The 18743-nt window shown below is 33.1% G+C and overlaps 1 protein-coding gene across 1 annotated transcript; it reads left to right on the plus strand.

The window, feature by feature from the left end:
• The first annotated feature begins 392 nt into the window (after positions 1-392).
• Positions 393-17631, plus strand: LOC117327437. Its single transcript, XM_033884404.1, has 15 exons — positions 393-469; positions 4353-4446; positions 6149-6496; positions 7248-7385; positions 7544-7689; positions 8245-8359; positions 8612-8755; positions 10549-10935; positions 12239-12405; positions 12767-12896; positions 13213-13370; positions 13980-14097; positions 14379-14495; positions 15740-15823; positions 16512-17631. The coding sequence occupies exons 2-15, from the start codon at positions 4377-4379 to the stop codon at positions 16703-16705; spliced, it is 2316 nt and encodes a 771-aa protein (XP_033740295.1). The 5' UTR covers positions 393-469; positions 4353-4376; the 3' UTR covers positions 16706-17631.
• The last annotated feature ends 1112 nt before the right edge of the window (positions 17632-18743 follow it).

The following is an 18743-nucleotide window of genomic DNA, read 5'->3' on the forward strand; positions in this document are numbered from 1 at the left end:
GTAGCAAGTGAAGCATTAATTGTATGACTACTCTTTACAAAGGATGATCTTACAAAGAACAGTACAGAAATTAGTGTAGAGAACAATGCAGCCCAATGTATGTGATACCATAAGATGAAAACGACAAATTTCATTTTTGCCACATTTCCCCACAGTTTTATCTCTCTATAAACGCCAGTAAATAACTAATTTGTGTGCAAACGTTTATATTCGTGTTTTCTGAATAATAAGTTTTATAAATATGTAAAATTTAAATATGTCCTGTAGGTATAATTCTTCTTAATTCATATAAAACAACAGATCGTAACTGTTTGTATTCATAATCGTTATAACACACCGATTATATTAAATAAATGAATGCATACTCGCAGATAAATTCGAACTTCTGCAAGTCTATCAAGATGGCAGCGGTGTGATATGTGTGTTTACGTTGCGCTGCATATTGGCAGAGTTTGCAACCATTTGTCAGGTAAACCCAACTTTTATACAACTTCCATTGGTTGGTTGATATGTAAATGCATAACCTTATCACATTCAAATCTATCAAAATATACAGGCAGGTAAAACATTCGTCATTTTCGATTTGTACGCAATGTCATATATAGCCTAATTTTAGGTACGGTTATTTCCATGTTACTATGTATATACATGTAGACATGGTTACTTACTGTTAGTGGGTCTCTTTGTTTTACTCATTTCGAAATCAATGATTCATCAAATTTAAAGGCCTTTTGTGATGTTATTCGCCTTGAAATGCGTATTCCAAAATGCCCAGGTATAATACATGTACTTTAATTAATTACCGTTATTAATGTTCAACCCCAGACTATTTATAGATACTGGGATTCCCACGTTACTATATTTGCTTCACCGGCGTGTGTGACCCATGTGAAGTTTATAGCGCAGTCCATCTATGCACTTCAATTTTATCCCGTTTCTCTCTGAATTTTTATCTTTCATTGGGATATTGTATCTACTGGATTCTATCATGTTAGTGTACATTTTGCATTGGTAATCCGGATACTCATGCGGTTTTTAAAGCGTTTCTAATCTCCTTTTCCGGATATATATTTGCTGTTTAGCTTATATTGCAAACGTCCGGTTATAACTTTCGTCAAGGTCGTGTTGCTTGTTATTGAAAGCTGACACCTTATGCTTGCCCTGGTCTGTGGTCAGATATAGATACTTGACGGTAATGCGAGGTGCTGAGTAGTAGTTTAATATATGCATTGACCAGTATATATGTGTGTTATATTAACTCTTTGTCTTTATCTGCGTCTTTTGGGACGTCACATTATGACATATACTTCATCTTGGAGATAACATGAATCATATATATATACATATATATATATATATATATATATATATATTGCGAATGTTTAGTGCTTTGGTGATATAGTAAAGTGGAAAAGCGTTTTCTCTTATCTTTGGGACAAGAAATATAATATATTTTGCTTACAAGGCATACATTTTACAGCAGATGAGGAAAATATTATTACGAATGAGTATGGTTACAACAGTTATTACTGTTTAGTTCAGTTACATCTAACATCTTACATCAACACTTGTTCCTCTTTATAGCCAAAACCGAGATGTTCCAATCTTCTACATTTTAATTTATGATATAATTGATAATTTTGAGAATGCTTATATATATGAATGTGTGAGGATTTTAACATAGATCTGAGGAATGTCGCTGCCAGGGAAATGGTTTTAGAACGCATTGAACATTCTAGTCTGGTCTGATTGATATTTACAGAGAAACTCATCCAAATAGTAGGATATTAACTTGGTATAGAAGTAATTCAACAAAACAGGCCCAATAAGACCTTCGTGAAACAATTTATCTAGTATATAGTCAAGAACCAAGCTTTATATCTTATCATTCAGACACAGTCTTATCTCAAATGAATTCAAAAGAGATAGGGGATTCTGGAAACTGGGTAACTCTTTATTACATGAACATGGATATCATGAAATATACTATTGAGAGTATCAGGCTACAACATTATCTGTTGTGCGTTATTTTAACACTTTAGTAATTATTCTTTAAAACTTTGTTCAGCTTTTAGATAATGATCAATTATTTAAGAGACATTACTAATGACATCCTCCGACCATCTCATATCTATCATATTTCTATAAACGTAGAAAACATTAATTTACGACCCCCAAAATCATTCAACATAATAAAAGCAAAGTAGGTTATTTTAAGAACGATGATATAAATTAAGGGATGTAGATGATATTAATTTAGATGTTCATCTTAAGTGTTATAATGTTCCAAAGTTAGTGATACCGAATCAAACATTCTTGAAGGTAAAATAACTTGAGATGAAGCTGGAAATTTTTTGTAAAATATGAAAAATAGCAAGAGCCTATGGTCAGATGGTTTTACAGCAAAATTTAAAAAAATACTTTGGGAATATTTGGGTAAAGTTTCTATCAAATGGCGTGTTTCAGTAGGTCAGCTCTCAATCACACAAAGTCACGGCATGACCATATGTATTCCACGATACGCAGTGCGATACAGACTTAACACTAGGTGGTTCAGAGAGGTCTCTAAAGGAATCCATTCATGAATCAAACATCTTTGCAAACACTCCCGGTCTATATATCAAAAGAAACAAAACTAAGGTTATATGTATAGGCAGTAGACGATGTAGTCAGGAATTCGAAATTTGCCAAAGCTGAACCTGCTTTTGAGTTCATTACTAAGGAATCTATTTTTCTGTTGTTTGAATTAGCTCCCCTGGAATATACCATCTGTTTTAAAGTGTACGACCTTGTTAGAAACCCTAAAGCTTTTTATTGGTTTCTTGATTTTTTTTTCATAATTTTTTAATCAATACTTACTTTTTCGAGTACCAAGGACTGAACTCATCAGCCAAACTTCAAAGAAGTATGAATCTCAGAAAGACCCAAGCTTGTATGCCATTTACAATATATTCGTTAAAGGTAAAAAAAGGATCTAAATACTTCAATAACTACATTATATTGGGGTGGGGAAATGGAATGAAGAGTGTGATATTGATTCATGACAGAAAATACAATAATTCCATTTACCGACATAAGCAATTCAATATTGCAGTGGTTTCAAGTTAGAATTGTACAGGGTACTCTAGTTATAAAGAGTTTACTCTTTAAAAGCAAAATTAAATCCTTGTCTCCTATGTAATCTGTGTAACAGGAAAAGAGAAAATAGAGCTCATTTGTTTATTGGAATCTCAAGAAGTACAGGGACTACTACAGAGACTTGATACTTCAAATTATTTTTTTTCGACAGATACTAAGTTATCTTTTTTATATTATCACCAGAAGCGAGCTCAGTTGATAATGAAATTTTAAAACTTCTCAAGTATCATGTATATAAGTCTCAAAACACTTATCAATTCCTTATCAAGAATTATATAAGTAATGGTAAAGAACATTTACATAAGGAGGAAGTCATACTATAGATACAAATACTTTCCCCCTGAATCCCAAGCCTTTGACCTTTGCCGTGTTTTGTTCATAATTCTTTTTACAGGTCTAATAGGTATGCGCGCTTGATGTAGGCGGATGTGATGTGTGTGGGTGTCTGTATGTGTGTGTTAGGGAGTGTGTATGTTAGAACGTTGGAATGTACATACGTTAATGTAAATTGAATGATATGATAATAATTTTTGTATTAATGGCAATGAAGATGAGGATAATACAAGTGTATTGATGATTAAATGATTATGATGTTTTATTGATGGTATGCATTAAATTTGATGGTGAAGAGAAAAGGTTGTTGGTTTTAATGATTTGAATGCCATTGGTAATGGATGCTGAAAAGGATATCATTATATGAAAATGATGATAGTAACAGTATATTTAGAAAATGATGATGCAATAGTGTATAGTGATGATGATGATGATTGATAAGGCTGACGGATGTAAATTATTTTCTGGGATCTTCTTGAAGAGTTGTTTACAAGATGAGTGTTCTAGAAAGGAGATGGTTGGAGGATGTACTTGAAAGATTTGACAATATAGTATAAATACTAGGAGAGACAAATTGTTATTCAGAATTGGTTTACAATTGTCAAGGAGAGATACTCATATATATGAATTTTGTTGGATGATTAATTGCCTGATACCACGAACTTATCAACAACTTTCAGGGATAGCTATTTGAATTATTAATTGCCTGATACTGAGAACTGTGGGATTTAAACATTCTTAATTCTGTGTGTTTGTTGAATCTGGGACACTATCTTAAGTATAATAATAACTACTGCATTTTACGTTCCGAAATGGGAGTTATTGGACTATGTGCTTTATAAATAACTAAATAATGCTAAATAACATCCCACTTATTTCAGGTATTAAGTTATCTTAGTGAAAACATGGCAGAAACTCAAACCCCCGTTGAAGAGCGAAAGGTCACGATGAAGTCGACAAATACTGACCCAATAGGTAATTCTTTTTATCCACATTGACACAAAGACAAGACTTGTAATTAGTGTAAAGGGAAATACTAGTTACATTAAATGTATCGAAGCATTCTACAATGTATATGAATTGTACTGTATAATGAGTCATTGCAAATAGCGACAATTTGAATATTTTGTTATACATGTGAATTAATACTGAAGGAGATAAGTAACGCGATTTGCAACAGATATATATTAACAAATTACTTGATAAATTCTAACTTGTGAGATACAGTGATATACGGGCACCATCTCATTTTCTATAAATGATAATCCATGTATCATCTATGTATTGCTTCCGGTGTTATTCTAAATTCTTTGATTACATTATATTTATGTGCAGCATATCTAGAAATGCCTTGGTCTATTTGGAGACAATATCCAGTTCCAAACCATCTTCAATAATGGACTGAACGGGGCAAATCAATGAAAAAAACCCCATTGCTTTGAGATAGAAAACATCCGTTGTTTGAACATATGACCTGATCCTGGAATAAAACTGTGATTACAATGCTGGGTGGGATGGAGGTAGTTGAGACTATAAGAAATGCATCTGCACATCAAATATGGTCTTAACACGTGGATATTGTTATACAAACAAGACCATGATAAAACCATGATAATAGAGTCAGTGTTCCTATGACAGGACTAGGGAACTTATAAACGAATAAAAAAATATGCGAAGTTGTTCAACAAAAAGATATATGCTTTAAGGTGCCATATGTTTTGCGTTAGTATATGTTGATCGCGACTCCTGAGAATTTTATATATTATATAAAAGGTAAACTTAATATTCAGTATTCCACACACCAACATTACTTTGTTAACTCTTATCTCATTTTTCTATTTAAAACATTTTTTTGTTTTGCATTATCGTCGACCTTTTCAAAAAGTACTTGCGGTATGTTCCTGTATTTTCGTGACTATTGTATTCTCTTACTTTCTGTGTTTTAACTACCTGTCTCCACAGGAATGAATTAAAACAATGCTTTTGCAATTAAAATTTCGAATAAAAGAGTTTATCGCAACGCGTTCAGTGGTATGAAGCCTGAAAAAACCCAAGAAAACCAGGAATGTATATATAGTTTTGTTGATTATCTGTGACCTGGCAAATCAATTTATCGTTGTACTAAGCTTAACCCTCTTGCTGAGTGCGTTTGCCCACAAAACATCTGTCTGATAAGTGTAGCTAATATTTTGATATCTTTTCAACAAGTGCGTAGCCCGAGTGAAAAATATAAAAAAAAAATTAGCAACACGAATAAAATGTATTTGGTTTTACTGAAGTTACTGTTAGGAATCATGTTTATTACATCTTTTAGCAAAATATACCGAGGCAGCTCAACCTTTCCCAAAATGTATTGCGGTCACGTCAACGGCTCACAAATGTATGCCAAATTGTGTCGTTATGTACATATTATATCTTGTCTTATGACGCGATATGATATGATGGAGAGCTATATGCAAATCTTAATTTTCTCTATTGTCGGTTGTAAGCAGGGTTATGAATGGTCAAATCAGACAAAGATGAATATAAGAAAAAAGTGATATTTTTCAGTAATGAGTTAATCAACATCAACGTGATGACATTACAATTTACATTCCACACACAATTTCATCACCAATACAAGAATATAATGTCTATTTGAAAGCAAAAATGAATGTTGGAATTATTTTTTTTCCAGTAACAACTCTAGTGAGACAATTGATAAATGAGCTGGAATTGAGAACTGACACTACCAAAGAGGCAACAGTCACGGAATTAAAATTGCGATTGATCAAATCAAAACAAAGGAAATTGCGATTTTTCAAAAACGCGCTAGATCTGAAAGACGTCTTCAAAGCCTTGGCGGAGAATCACGAATGTATTTTAAAAGCATTGGAATGTTTTTGTATCAATTTTATTCAAATAAATCGCCAAGCTACCAGTATCATTTTGAGGTATTGTGAAGATATCAAGACGGTTGTGAACGTACACAAAATCGTCACCAGTAACAAGGGAGGTGTGCTTTCAAGAATAACACATACAACTGGTAGGTTTTCGTTATATTGACATGATATGAATACTAGGATCGCAATGTATTTACATACATGGATACGAATTGTACATATATTATAAATATTTCGCTCGGTACAACTACCACAGGAAATTCAAATCTATATCTTCGGACACAGGGCACGGGTCCAAAACTTGTCTTCCTTCGTCATTTGTGTTACTATGTTATATATCTATTTATAAGCACAATGTATCATATACACTATGTGAGAAATATTTATATGTACAATTCGTATCCATGTATATGTAAATACATTGCGGTCCAGGTATTCATATCATCTAATAGACGACTTCCACAATGATCATGTCAGTGTATCGGGCCGAACATTACAGTGTCATCGAAACGTTCTTTTTTTAAGAGCAGCGGTATAAGCTGTGGGTATTTATAGCTAGGCAATTGGGTGCCGTAGATCGTGAGTTCGAGGCCCGGTCAGGGCACGAGTCAAAAAGTTGTCTTCCTTCGTCATTTGTGTTGCTAAGTTATATATATATACATATTTATATATATAAATAAATAAAATAAAAAACAAAATCAATTGTATTGCTGATCAATTTTAATAAATCAATAATCAATAAATCAATGAAATACGATTTTTTGGAAAAAATAGTTGAAGATATGATAGGTAATATTTGCAGTGCATTGTTTGATATATATTGATATTATCAATTAAACGTAATTTGCATATTTTTACTTTCACATAAAATACTTTTTCATTATTTTATCGAAGACCTGTCAGAGGGGGACTACCAATCTGGCTACCTGACAATCAGGAACTATCAAGAACGAAATGATAGTTTCCAGATGTATGTATCAACAAATGGGCAAGACATCGATTCCATGACTGCAGCGGGGTTTTACGCTACAAGTTTGTATTCCTTAAATGCATTTTTGGTTTAACCATATAATGTCTAAATAAATGCATTTGTATTCATCTTTAAAGATCGTCATTCACATGCGATGCTTTATAGCTGAAATGGACCTGAGTTAAAAGCAATGTAATATGTTTCTCTGTTGAAATCACAGGCGATGGAAATGAAATACAATGCATCCATTGTGATGAAGTCAACAACAACTGGAAACCTGGAGATAACCCTTTTATCATTCACGGACCCGGTGATGCATCCTGTCCTAATATAAGGACGTCAAAAAGACAGGAATCAATAACAAGTGTAAGCATGTTATCTATGCTGTCTCTGAATAAAGTCATATATCAATATCATCAATATCATGAACCTTATTTACTGCTACCATGCTATATATCTAGCTTGAGAACAAAAAATCCTATACAATAGGACTGTTGTTTAAATCGTCATTTATGAATGACATCAGAATGATACATATCCTCTTGTATTCACTTACAATATATATCATGTCATTTCAATAGATGTCCACCTTTAATATTTAAACATAGTGAAGACAGCGTAAATTATCGGCACTGATGACGTGAATTGAATAAATATTGGTCGTGCGAAAAAATCCTGTACTCTTTGTTCAATGTTTTCAATATCTCTCCTATCACATTTACATATCAAGTAATTTAATTGTTTATTATTATTTCCATGTGTTACCATCCTGGACAATTCTTAAACTACTGTTTACTTTTAATTTTATCATATTGTATGTCCAAATATATGCAATCATGAGGCCATGACATTTTCTTGACACCATTATTGGTTCTTCGTAGGAACATGCCTTTATGTTGATTGATAACTTTTATCTTTAAGGATGCTGCATTGTTCAGACCTACTGCCAAACACAAAATTAAAATGGACCATTCAAGAATGAAAAAGAGACAAAAGCGAATGAAACAACCACCTGTCACAAAGCATCTTGTCAGAGGTAAATGTTTCGCTTTTTATAAATCAATTTTATGTATGTACCATATTATATTTAACAAGTTAGTTCGTTTTGCTTGGTTGTGTTCTTTGTTGGAATACTTACTACGTGTTATCAATCATCTAATGGAATAAACATTTCAAGTAAAGTTAATCAATCATAGATTTACACCATATGAAATCTAGTCAATTAACATTAGAAATCAGCATTGATAATCAGACCATGGATCAATGAATCATTCTTTCACTTATACAGTAAAGAAAGTCAGGCCGATAGCTGCCAAACCAAAACACTCCAAACAGTCCTTACCATTTTTGAGGAAGAGGAAATGGACCCACAGAAGCAGCATAAAAGGAAGTATAGATATCCCGCTGTTTGAAACGAAGCATGCCAAACATGGTGGGTGCTACTTTTGTATTCCCACTCATTTGAAAAATATAAGGTTTTTGAATGATCGCATATTTACCTTTTTTGTACTGAAAGACATGAAAAACTATATACAGAATTAGGGTGGGAATCATTGAGTTGCAGAAGGCAAAAACACAAACTTATCTTAATGTTCAAAATATTAAATAATGAAACCCCAGATTACTTAAGAGAAATTATTGAACCATATATTCATGATGAAACCTTAGTTAGATATCCACTCCGTACAGTTCGATTATTTGACCCCCCTTTATGTCGTACAGTAACTTATTTTGAAAGTTTTTTCCCATCTGTGTTAAATGAAATGAATAGACTCGCTCCTGAAATCAGTAATATTCACTCCACTAATCAATTTAAAAAACTTTTAAATAACAATCACCATATTATATCCACTACAACTGATGTATTTAAATATTCTGGCCGGCGTGATATAAACATTATTCTATGCCAATTAAGAAACAACGTAAGTAATCTAAATTACGACCGTTTTAATGATCATCTAATTGAATCTCCAATGTGTCAATGCAATCAATCTGTTGAAACTATATCACATTATTTCTTTGAATGTAATTTATATCAAAATCCTCGTCTAGTACTTATACAACATTTAAATCATCCACATCATAATCATTTATGTACCAATGTCATTGTCAATGGATGTACTCTTTGTAATAATATTCAAAATTCTAGCATCTTGACACATGTCTCAAATTTCATCCTGCAATCAAAGAGATTTTGAAATCATGTCTGATGTATAATGATCTAATATTTTTAATATTTCTTTTTAACCCCTGGTGACTCCAATTATACAGTAATATAATTAAATAATTAAATAGACATCTAAATACATGTTTAGAATATGTAATATGAAATTGAGTGAACAATGTCTATTTATTCTTGTTACCAAATATACTTGATTAATGTAATAATGAACTCTGGGCAGACTATTAACAATTTATCTTCTGTTAATCTATTTATCTATAACCTTATTTGTTTGTGCTTATATGTAAGTGAGGTAATTCCTACAAAGGTCTTTTTAAAACAATCATTTTATTTTCAAGAGTTGGTCTAACTCTACTAACTTAATATGTTTCTATGGGATGAAATTGAATTTTGATCCTCTTCAGTGGATGGCTTGTGTGTTAAACATATGGACTTTATGGCCTGTATCTGTTGGGGGAATAAACTCAATATCATCATATAGATACACCTACTTTACAAAATACACTATGTTTGAATATTCATTTAGTAAATAATAAAGCAATTAGCTAAACTAAATATCCTAAGGGTTACTATTTAATGTTAAAATTAATAAATCCTTGTAATTATTAAGGAATTACCTCCCCTGATACCCTCACCAACCTTCAATATATGTATATAGGTCTGTGTTTGTTTACCATCTGTTTATTATAAGGAAAGGACTAAGATAGGCTATGCCTGATGTCCAATCCTATTGACTTTACATCATGTCAATAAAATATGTTGAAATTGAAATTGAAATTGTACTGATGCTGCATTTGTAGCCTAAGCTATAGGAACACCGTAAAACAATGTAGATGTGCGCTATTTGTCCACGTAGTAATGGATATATCAAAATCCTCATTGCTACTTTCCAAAACTTTTCTATTCCATTTCGCTAACAACAAATCACACACATATTCGTCTACTATTTTGTAATTGTTTCTTTTACTGTCAAAGAAGCAGAGGTACAAAAATGTAACTACTACTAATGATAATACTAATCTGTGGACTTCAAATATTTCCAGATAACAACATGAAAGAACAGTCTCGGACTTCAGAGTGCACCTCGCAGGATGACAGGAAGTCAATCCCGTCAAGTACAGTTTCTTCCAAGAATGCGAATGCATATACAATGTCTAATGGTATGGTTGTAGATGATGGAACCAGTGAAGTGAAACCTAAAAACAACATGTCATCAACCGAAGAGACGTGTGACCAACCATTCAATATTACAACATCGTCAGAAGACAACGATAGTGAAGCGATACAAAATAAAGAAATAAGTGAAAACGTTTCACATGCTATTGTCAATCCAAGATATAAAGAGCAGGTAGCACGCTGGCAAACTTACAGCAATTGGACATCGTCCCTCAATATTGATCATTTAGTGAAAGCGGGTTTCTTTTATACAGGTATGAACGTAGAAGATTTAATGATGAATGCTATATGTATATATATAGACAGAAAAACTGTCTGTATTTAAAAAAAAGAAGATATATTTAGTCAGGATACGCCGAGAAACTTACCGAAACTAACAATCAGCAAAAGTCCTTGATATTGCTCCTATATTACAGAAAAATACCATAAAATCAGCCAAGAAAGACGAAGTCTTTGGTAAACGTTTTCCGTTAAATCCACATATTCTTATAACCTACACAAGATTATTCTTTCAACCAATCATTTAAAGAAGAGACTTAATGTTAAGCTCCGTTAATTTTCCTAGTGGACATTTTGATTTCGCCATTGTCTAAGATACCAAACTCAATTCAAGTCTAAAGGGATTAAGCTAACGGATAAGGTCCTAGCCATATTGCTGTCGTAAGAAAGTTTGGAGTTTCCGAGTGTAAAAAACTAATCGCCTCTATACACGTTTGCTGGGTCAATTTCTGACCATTCCAGCAGCAGTGGTCAGCGCATAACGACCGCTCGACAAGACAGGGCATTTGATTGTTACACTTAAGCGACAGATTAAAAACTGCTGCGGATACGGCATCACATCCCGTAGGAACTCAAGGTCGACAAATCAGTATATAAACAGAAAGGAACCATCGCGCGCCAACCTTATGCCGGTCCACCTCTGACACCATAATGCGGCAAGTGTGTCTTAATTGGATGTACAGAAATGGTCCAAACAGGTTTGGATGCGTCGATGTAGCCGTGTGATGTTCACCGATGAGTCTATTGATTAATTTTGTATTGTTCAGACGGGAAAAAAAGGATATAATGCCAGCAAACAATATCTAACCTTTAGGATGACCGCCGTATGACTCAAATATATCTCTCATGGACCATTTTTGAGGTTAGCCTGACAGGTACATAAAAAACTGCCAGAATCCTCCGACCCCACAAGGTTCATTGCTGCATTGACAAAATAATGGAACAATATTAAATTGAGGTTAGCTAACTTTCTAATGATTCCATGCAAAAGGCAATCCGTGCAGGAATTTGGTGAAGAGGTACTATACGCTCATCAGGTACTGAAGTGTCATTTTTTGATAAGGGTATATACCACTCGGGATGACTACTGACATCATAAGTAACGTCACTCAGACTTTTATTTTCACTCTATTGTAAAACGTATACTTGTCATTCTATATTGATTTCCAAAGGATTTAAGGTTGTTGATCACATACTTTTATAATGCCTTTTATGTTCATGGAGTTTATTTTTCAGCTTTCAGGTAAGAATTCTTAAACCGATTCATACCATTTTCAGGTGATGACGATATTGTGCGATGCTTCAACTGTGATATCGGTTTAGCGGAATGGGACAGAGAAGATGACCCATGGATAGAGCACGCTCGTCACATCCCTGAATGTTCTTTTCTCAAAGAGAAAAAGGGCGAGGAATACATAGGCGACGTCCAAAAACAATGGTCGAAGGTAGGGGAAAATATCCATTTTCTTCATTTGTTTTTATCGCAACTAACAAGTTTATGTGATCAGTGTGTCTATAGAGTGATTCAACATTTTTATGTTGGTACCTTAATTCATATTGTTTGTAGTTTCTATGTTCTATAAACCCTGACTGAAGCTTGTTATTATGAATTACATAGGTTGATTCATATTTATTTGTTTTCATTAATATATTTTTTTAAGTAAAGATGTAAAGCATTGGATACATTTTCAGTGAAACAAAGTGATGCTAAAATATGATGTGTGATTTTAATATTAATTCAAAAATATATTTTTATGTTTACATTTGCATTGATGTTTTAACTGAAATGACTGTTGATGATTTCAGATATATTCACCGAAGTACCCTCAATTTATTGAAATGTTTGCCAGAATTGAAACATTTGATTCCTCCTGGTCACAACGGGATGTACGTCAATCACCAGAACAACTAGCTACGGCTGGTTTCTTTTACACAGGTACATTAGGCCTTAATTTTAAATCTAGGTTAATTACTGGCTGAAATACACTTGCATATAATTATATCTACCTTAAAGGATAGTGTTACCGCTGTACATCTACCTTGATTCTAGAAGTTATGGTAAAAATGCAGAAAATGATATGGTTTGTTAACCAAATTTCACGAACTTGCATTACCAGAAAACCACATAAATATTCCTGATTTACATTTATTGCATACATGAGTAAAGCGTTGGAAAATACTGAAGTAAAGGAGAAATGATAGATTGGGTAACATCACAGAAATGCAATAAACAACAAATTTACATTATACAGGTGAAGTCGACTGCGTTTGCTGTCACTACTGTGATGGAGTTCTAAGGGAGTGGGAGCCAACAGATAACCCGTGGGTCGAACACGCCCGCTGGTTTCCGTTTTGCAAATTTCTTCTGAAGATAAAGGGTATCGATTTCATCGAAGATGCAATTGACAATGTATGTATCGTACGATAAGGTAAACCTGTCAAATATGTAGATATAGTGGGAAACGGTTATTGTGTGGTGATATTTTATTTTGTAACAAGCGAAAACGACATAGGTTTGGTATTTCACTGCCTCTTTCATTATCACTATTGTTAACTAAAACGGCGATATGTTATACAAACATTATTCTTGTCTATTTAGTTTTATACATGATTTAGCATCAATTACTCAAAGATGTAACATGGTGTAGATACGTCGATAGTATTTTCTGTAGCTGACTTATCTTTAACACTATAGGCAGCGTAAATTCTATGCTGCATGTATTCTTCTATTTTTCATGAATGGTCCTATTGTGGAGAGAAACTGCTGTCTGATTGTGAAATGTCTGATTTAATGGTATTTATCTTAGTAAGAAGGCCATATAAACAGCTAATTCAACTGAGATCAAATCGTTCATTGCCATGTTAACTGGTGCAAGACATATACAAAGTCAATGAATAATTGTTGTTTACGATACTTATGATTACAAAAACTACAAAGAAACTGTGTTAAATATTAATTATCGATCAACACATCTTGATGACGGTTTTTTTAACAAGATTTATTTGTTTAAGTTCCCAGTCTAATTCTGAAGGAGATGACTTCGGAGGCGACCTGATGTCTTCCCCAGCAAAGGAAATAGGCTCAATCTTTGGCCGAATCTGTGACTGGGAAGACAGAACAAGAGATGATATGATGGGTCTGTATAACTAACACAAATGATATAATACTTATCATGATTAAACCCGTTGTAAAAATTCTTAACATTATATGTAATGTTAATAAAATGAAGAAACGCATTTCAAACATAATAAAAATATCCAAATGAAGTATCAATTGCTATATAGATACATAACAAACAGTTTTTGGTTACCCTTTTCCGAAGCTATGTAAAATATCAGGAACACTGTAAGATGTCTTTGTTTTGGAAATCATAATTTATTTTGACATGGATAAACAATGTAAAAATGCTCTAAGCAGGAACTGGTGATATCAAAACTTCTTCAGACACCCCCAATGATTTCATGGATGACAATGACGAGAAGGCTGATTCATCCATCAACCAGGTTCAAAAACATGATCTCAACATTCCCCTAGGTAAGATCTTCCCATAATATATATATATATTACAAACATAAGCATTCTTCATGTACCTATCCCTTTTTGTGTAAGAGTATTGGTATATAACACTTTTCCAGCACGGTCTGTTTACGTAACGACAGCCTCCCCGGTTTGCAAGATACATGGTTTTTTGTTGATGTTGGATATGTTTGGGTTTAGATCCCTGTGATAACCGGAAGTTGATGTTGACTTTATAGTGCTTCAACATAGAACCATACTGCCGAAGACCTCTAATACGTTAGTTTCATTTAGATTGGTATATTTTTTTAACGTCCTATCAACAGCCAGGGTCATTTAAAAACGTGCAAGATTTAGGAGGTGGAGGAAAGCCGCAGTACCCGGATTGAAACCACCGACCTACGTCTAGTGATAGAATGTCAGGAAACATTAACCACTCGGCCATTGCGGCCCGCAATCGACAACGACCACCTGCCCGATCACATTATACTTTCAATGAGCTAACCAGTCGTTCATTCAGAACAGGTTAATAGTGACAATAGACTAACCAGTCGTTCCGCCAGATCACATAAACACTTATAACGTGCTTACCGGCTGTCCCATCAGATCACGTTGATGCCGACAACGGAGTAACCAGTTGTCCCATCCAATCACAATAATACTAACAACAGGTTAACCAGTCGTCCCACCCAATCACATTGATATTAACAAAAGACCTACCAGTTATTCCACCCGATCACGTTAATACTGACAATGAGCTTACAACTTTCAAAACTAATAAATAGATAGATAAGTAATTAAAATTAATAAAATAAAAAAATCACCTTCAAGCAGGTGTAGTAACAATCAATCTTCTAGGCCATTGTATATATATATATCGGTCAGGGGACATAACCCATAGTCAGCTAACGGGTCTCTTCTTAAAATATGGTAACCGTGGTTTAATTGTTAACATAATCAACCGAACAATGTTATCAGCAATATGAAAAACCATGTCAATAAGGAAGGTGAACAGTTATAAAACAATATCTAACGGTAGTATACCTAAACTGGTCTCTTTGACATGTCAATGAAAAAAAACTAACAAAGGTATCGAAATACCGTAATCTACATTAAATAATAGTAGGATGGGATACACCAATCAATAAACGTCAAACAGTATCATAAACATCACACGTGACATCCCACATAGGAAATATCTAGCTGAAAATCATAAAAAGATGCGCTTCTGAATTTAATAGTTTAATTATCATATATTTCAGTGACAAAGGAATCTACAGATACCGAAGTGTCAGTCTTCGTGGATAATCAGGACATTAGTGACAAAGACAATGAGAACCTACAAAGTAAGTAATTTAGATTGATAAAATGTAATGCAGATCATGTTATCGTATGTAAAAAATCTGTTGAAGTTGCATAATCTGATACATACAAAACAAGAAATCACGTAGAATAAAAAAAATGAGTTATTTGAAGTTTGATTGATCTACTATAAAATATTGAATAAGGGACATGCTTATGTACTACAAGGTTAATATACATGTATATGTGTGTAAGCTAATAATATACGAGAATCAAACTAAAATTGCGTAATTATGTAGAAACAAAAGACAGTGACAAAAAAGAATGAAAACAAAATTAAACAAAGCCTCACAGTAAGATATCCATTGATTTGCTCCCATTGTTATTGGATTTGTCATATTATTTTTCAAAATCAAAAATATATAACTGACATCATTGACAAGGACTTGAAAGAAAAAAATCGATATGCTACATATATACAGAAGCATACGACATTAAAATTCGGTGTATCTATGCTATGTATTACTTGATATATAAATATGCATATGTGAGTACATTTTATATTAGATGCAATTGTATACATTGTATCCCTTGTTTCCTTTACATTTAAATATGAATCCATTTCGGTTCCCTCATAAAATCAACGAAATAATGATTGATAGTATTAGTGACATATTGATTGCATACACTTTTTTGTGAGTATCAATCTATGAACATGTTCTTTCTTTTAAGTTCTGGATACTTTACAACGCGAGAATGCACGTCTGAAAGAAAGATCGAGGTGCAAGATTTGTTTTGAAGAGGAGGTATATTCAGTATTTCTTCCATGCGGGCATGTTATTGCCTGTCGTAAATGTGGTGAAAATGTTACTGAATGTCCGAAATGTAACGCGACTGTAAATGGTCGATCGAAAGTCCGTTTGTGATAATGAATGGTTTGATCGTCACGAGCCATAGACAATTTGAAAGTGCATTTTATTGTTTTGGACAAGCTTCAGCATGTCATCATCGTAAATATCTTGCCTATGCAAGTGCATCTATATCAAAACTAGAACAATACAAATGATAGCAAGGACGGAGTTACACAAAATTTGCATGAGTGCGTATGCATTTCTAAACCATTTGATAAAAAAAGTAAACTGCCAATACATAATATAGGTCAGCTGAAAGGCCAATATGACATATAGGGGGCATGTAACCTGTAGATGTCATAAATTGATAAAGCATCCAGTTTACTGAGACAAAAACTGCAATGTGTGCATAAGTAATGTGTAAATACCGACGTTAGCAAAGTGTTTGTATTGTTGTAGGTATGGGGAATATGGTTACATATTAATGTTTGCATATAAGCTGTGTAACTTGCATTAAGTTGTTTGAAAACTGCATGGTTGACTTTTTTGTCAGTTGCTGAGTAAAAGATATCTTAATATTTGTTTATGTACAATGTTGTTTACTCTCAATATTAAATTGTTTGTAAAAGCGCTGCAAACTGCCATACTCATTGGTATGTCTGGGAGTATGCATAAGAATAAGTTACTGCCCATTTATGATTGATATTATTTCCTAGATCTTTTAACTATATTAACATCTACACGTGTTTTAAGGCCATTTTATAAACATTTCTTTTATTCACAAAAGTTTTACAGGTTTATCACATAACTTTGAGTTTGTCATTTAAGCTGAAAAATTGCCTTAGGACAGTCCAATATTTAACATGAAAGGCAGTTTGAGGCTTATATCTTACTTAAAAGTATCATTCCTTGTGCTTAGACAGTATCAGTATCTGTTGAGTATGTGCAGCCATGTTTAATCACGAAGACAATTAAAACAATATATTGATAAAAATATTAAAGTTGTGTCCTGTAGCTTATTTTTCATATTTGCATTACAAATGTACGGAAGAGCATTAGGGCCATGAAGCAAAAAAAACAAATGCATTTTTTCGTGTTACTAAGTCGAAATTTCGAGTAAATAAGTCAAAATTTCGAGTTATTATCTCGAAATTTCGAGTTAGTAATTCGAAATTTCGAGTTATTAAGTCGAAATTTCGAGTTATTATCTCGAAATTTCGAGTTAGTAAGTCGAAATTTCGAGTTATTAACACGAAAAAATGAATTTTTTTTTTTTTGCTTCATGGCCCTAATGCTCTTCCGTACAAATGCGTTGCATGTGCTCGGGTAGAATTCGGTCTCGTTTCAATTATGTAGCCCAACAGTAACGACTGGTTCCCAAAACGGGCCATATACTGTGCATTTGGGTACCAACATTGCAATATTTAAGGGGATAAGACGAAAGGAATTGAGTGCACATATATCATAGGAAAACACATGATTTCAACTCACATCAATCCCAAATAGCAATGCCATAATGAAGAAGTCAAGGGAAATAATTGATCCTAGAAACGAGTACACATGGTTCATGTCAAAAGTGAGTAAATTGCATTGATAATCTGACTATTCAAATATAAACACCGGATGTATTTACATAATTGATATCTTAATTCTGTAATGCATTTTATATATATTAATTTAAACATTATTTGTTTGCTTCCATGTCATCCTGTGGCTGATTTGATAACGCTTTATATTGTTAAGTATACTTTCATGTGTTCATTCAAACAATTATTAGTGTTTATGCCTGTTAGTACATTCTTACAACCTGAAATTAAATGTGTTAGTTTAAATTTTTGTTGTTGTTGTTGTTTTTTTCTTTTTCTTTTTTAAATCTTTTCGAATATACAATTACTGATCTGCTTTTGCATAAAAACTAACTTAAGCTTATGATATAATAATAAATTTGGAATCTGAAATAAAATCAGACAAATATGTTTTTGAATAAACATCATGTATGTAGGACATAAATTGATGTTGACTCTTTCATTTCGCTTTTATTCATTTTATAAGCAGTGACAATTAAGTTAAGGGTAATGTAGAGTGAATATGCTCTTGTATTGGTTGCACACTA

The sequence above is a fragment of the Pecten maximus genome, chromosome 5 (genome assembly GCF_902652985.1).
Source record: "Pecten maximus chromosome 5, xPecMax1.1, whole genome shotgun sequence".
NCBI lineage: Eukaryota > Metazoa > Mollusca > Bivalvia > Pectinida > Pectinidae > Pecten > Pecten maximus.

Coding starts and splice junctions, on each gene's coding strand:
- LOC117327437 (XM_033884404.1), top strand. CDS start 4,377: ATGGCAGAAACTCAAACCCCCGTTGAAGAGCGAAAGGTCACGATGAAG. Junction 4,447..6,148: donor GACAAATACTGACCCAATAG/GTAATTCTTTTT, acceptor TTTTTTTTCCAG/TAACAACTCTAGTGAGACAA. Junction 14,098..14,378: donor AACAAGAGATGATATGATGG/GTCTGTATAACT, acceptor TGCTCTAAGCAG/GAACTGGTGATATCAAAACT.